Source organism: Bison bison, unplaced genomic scaffold (assembly GCF_000754665.1).
Source record: "Bison bison bison isolate TAMUID 2011002044 unplaced genomic scaffold, Bison_UMD1.0 scf7180017864371, whole genome shotgun sequence".
NCBI classification, from domain to species: Eukaryota; Metazoa; Chordata; class Mammalia; order Artiodactyla; family Bovidae; genus Bison; species Bison bison.
The window spans coordinates 8,869,351-8,872,942 of record NW_011494943.1 but is presented as its reverse complement, the minus strand read 5'-3'; the positions used below and the strand labels follow the sequence as shown (position 1 = coordinate 8,872,942).

The 3,592-nt window shown below is 62.8% G+C and overlaps 1 protein-coding gene across 12 annotated transcripts in view; it reads right to left on the bottom strand.

The window, feature by feature from the left end:
* Positions 1-3,592, bottom strand: part of SEPT9 (septin 9) — a 181,089-nt gene that overhangs the window by 9,916 nt on the left and 167,581 nt on the right. For 10 of the 12 annotated variants that reach the window (XM_010856236.1, XM_010856234.1, XM_010856235.1 and 7 more), the window contains 4 exons: positions 2,964-3,155; positions 2,192-2,320; positions 1,753-1,834; positions 1,328-1,465 (listed from right to left, as the gene is read on the bottom strand). In XM_010856236.1, coding sequence (XP_010854538.1) covers positions 1,328-1,465; positions 1,753-1,834; positions 2,192-2,320; positions 2,964-3,155 — 541 coding nt within the window. Of the gene's footprint in view, positions 1-1,327; positions 1,466-1,752; positions 1,835-2,191; positions 2,321-2,963; positions 3,156-3,323; positions 3,347-3,413; positions 3,527-3,592 lie in introns of those variants that run through there. The other 2 variants (XM_010856245.1, XM_010856244.1) reach the window with 2 other exon arrangements.

Below are 3,592 nucleotides of genomic sequence, written 5' to 3'. Positions count from 1 at the left end.
CACCCACGCCCGACGTCCACTGGGCTCCCCTCCTTCCCACATCCTGATCAGGACGAGCCCGAGGGTGTCCACCAGGCTGTGGGAAGACACCTACAGGTGTCAGGTGCAGATGGAGCCACAGGGAGCCAAGGACAAGGGGTCTGTGAGGCCATCCGGGGCCCATCCGGGGCTTCCCTGGTGGCGCAGTGGATGAGAATCCGCCTGCCGATGCCTGGGACACGGGTTCAATTCCTGGTCCATGAAGATTCCACATGCCGCAGAGCAACGAAGCCCATGTGCCACAACCACTGAGCCCGCCGGCTGCAACTACGGAAGCCCTCGTGCCCCGGGGCCTGAGTTCCACCATGAGAAGCCACCGCAACGGGAAGGTGTGCACCACAATAGAGCAGCCCCTGCCAGCCGCAACTAGAGAAAGCCGGAGCAGCAACAAAGACCCAGCAGAGCCAAAAATAAATATATAAATTTAAAACATGGGTGTGTTTTAAAAAGGGGCTTCCCAGGTGGCTCAGTGGGTAAAAGAATCCACCTGCAATGCAAGAGACGCAGCTTCAATCCCTGGGTCGGGAAGATCCCCTGGAGGAGGGCATGGCAAGCCACTCCAGTATTCTTGCCTGGGAAATGCCATGGACAGAGGAGCCTAGCGGGCTACAGTCCATGGGGTCGCAAAGAGTCAGACATGACTGAAGCGACTGAGCACGCATACACACACACACACGTTTAAAGAAAAAAATAAATAACACTGGCCTTACTCACATGCACAATTAACATTCTAAAAAATCAAAGAGCCCATCTGCCCTCACGAGGGAGACCGCCCTTGCTCAAAGGAGGCGAGGAGGGCACCCACCCCATGCCAGCCTCACTGACTTGTGCGTACATCTGTAGCTGCAGATGGCACTGGCAGGAGAAAGCAGCTCTCTCCAAGGTGGCCTCGACTAACAGCCCTTATCCAGCCCTGCCCGGGGCCAAGCCCGCTGTTCTCTGTGCTCTAAACCCTCCTGGGTGTGTGGGGGGGTGGTCCCTGCCGGGGTCTGTTATCACATCGTCAGCACTCCCCTATGGACTAGCGACCCGCATGGAGGGACAGGTAAGTGCTAAAGATACACAGCTGGAGAGTCTCTGCCCACCTGCCAGGCCCACCAGAACGCCTGCCCTGAGAAGGCACAGCCCAGGCTCCGGACCACCCCGGGCCCAGCCGGTCCTCTGCCTTCCCGGGCAAGCTGGATGCTGACAGGTGGGCGGGACACAGTGTGGGGGCCAGAGGGAGGGTGGAGGCACTCAGGCTGCGGCCCGGGCCCACCCAGCCCCAGAGCGCGCCAGGGGCACGTACGAGTGGCCAGTGGCGGGGATGAAGTACAGGCAGCAGTGAACGCGGGTGTCCGGGATGCGCTTCTTCCGGTTGATGTTGACCTCCTCTTGCAGGTACTTCTCGTACTGGTCGTTGATGAACTGCATGATGGGCTGCCAGCTGCACGGAGGGACCCAGTCAGCGGGCATGGACCCCCCCCACTGCCCCAGCTGGGGAAGCAGCCTCCTGCCCCCCCATCCTCACCTGCAGGTCCCCAATCCCCCAACTCTCTGCCCAACACCGGGAAGCAGGGGGTGGGGGTGGGGTGGGTACCACCTGCAATCCTGAGTGCAACAGAGACCTGACCCCGCCTCCCAGGCTGACCTGTGACCCCAGGGGTGGGGGGCAGGGCGAGATTCCCAGCAGCCCCGCGAGGGCTCTTCCGCCCGGGGCAGTGGTCCCCTCACCAGTTCTCATTGTTGATGTGGTCCCCGAAGCCCGGCGTGTCGATGACTGTCAGCTTCATGCGGACGCCCTTCTCCTCAATATCTGCACACAATCACAGCCCCCGCCGAGTTCAGGGGGGAGACTCGGGACCTGTGCACATAACCGCCCCCCACTGGCCAGGCTGCCCGACCCACCCTGCCCCAAAGAGGCCCTCCTGCAGCGCCCCCAGGGTGATGCCAGGGAGATGCCAGTGTAAAGCAGTGAAGCTCCCTGCCCATGCTTTTTGGTGGAAAACTCAGCTGTCTCCAGGGGGCACTGACCAGGGCCTGCAGGGATCCTGGAGAGCATCCCTGAGCCCTCGCCCTCCTCCCACCCCACTCCGAGTCTCAGCATGCCCAGAGGTGCTGCCCCGAGGGACCTGACTCTGTACCCTGCCCCCAGACCCCGCCTGGCTCTCACCGTGTGTGATGGACTTGATCTCTATGGTCTTAGGGATGCGCTCCTCCGAGGTGGGCTGCACTGACTTCCGGCTGATCTTGGATTTGAAGAGGGTGTTGATCAAGGTGGACTTTCCCAAGCCGCTCTGCCCTGGGGAGAGAATGGGGCTGGTCGGCAGGGTGCTCCAGAGACAGCGGCTCAAGCGCCTGGGAGGTGGCGAGGCCTGGGCATCATCCCCCAGCTCTCCTTGGTGGGACTCTGGGTCAGGGGGCGGTCAGGAGGCAGGAAGGGCTGGGTGCCTGGGCACTGGCCAAGCTCTCGCTATACTTTGTGGCAGAGCAGAACACGGACCCCTTGCCTTTTGACCACAGGGAGCCCCATGCAAGGTCCTGGGGCTCCCAGGAGGAGCTGAGATACAGACAGCGTTGGGGAGGGAAAGTGGGGGCTGGCCGCTCCAGTGCGATGCACCCTTAGCGGTGGGACATACCAGGATCCACGTGAGGTTTGATGGAAAAGCCCTACAGAGCCCCCCACCTTGGGACCCCAGTGGGGAGGGTCTGTATCCCTCACTGCTAGACCACCCACACTGCAGGGTTCCGGCCCAAAGCCCTGGGGGCCGGGCTCCCCACCGCTGAGGATCACCTCAGTAGAAGAATCCGCATGCTCGTGTCCTGCGGGCCAGGCCTGTCACCCCGTTTTACAAGAGCCTGTGTGGCCGGCCAGGGAGGGGTAGGGGGGCTTCCTTGCGTGGCTCTGGGCGGCTCTCCGGCCTGATGAGAGCGGGGGAACTCACCCACCACCATGATGTTGAACTCGAAGCCCTGCTTCATGGCCTTCCTGCGCATCTGCTCCAGGATGGAGTCGATCCCCACGTAGCCGAAGTCCACGGGGGCCTTCTCGTTCCGTGGTGCGGGCGGCTGCTTGAGCGCGGCATCTCTGGGGGTGTCGGCCATGTCGCCAGCGCTGCTGGGAGCTGCCTCGGTGGCTGTAGGAAGAGGAGCGGGTGCATTAGGGGGTGACGGTAGGGGAGTGGGGACACGCAAGTGGGGGAAAATGAGGCTCAGCTGCCCAAGAGACCCGGAGGAACGCCCCAGAGCCAGACCCCTCGGCTTGGGCTGTCCTGCCGCCGTCTGCCTGGCCCACAAAGCCTCACCCCACAACTCAAGTCCTGAGCCAGGACAAAGGAGAGGATGACCCTCTGAAGGGAGGATGGAGGGAACCAGCCGTGGCCAGTCCCAAGCACCTGCTGGTGGCCCCAGGCCAGCGGGAGTGTGGAAGGAGGGCCGGGACACAGAGCTAGCTCCTCCGGGCACAGTGGCTCCGCTGGCCCCTGGGCGATGGCAGGAAGGGGAGGGCCCATGGGCAGTACCTGCGGGTACTGCCCCTGCCTCCCACCCTGGACTGGATTCAAGTGTCTTCTCT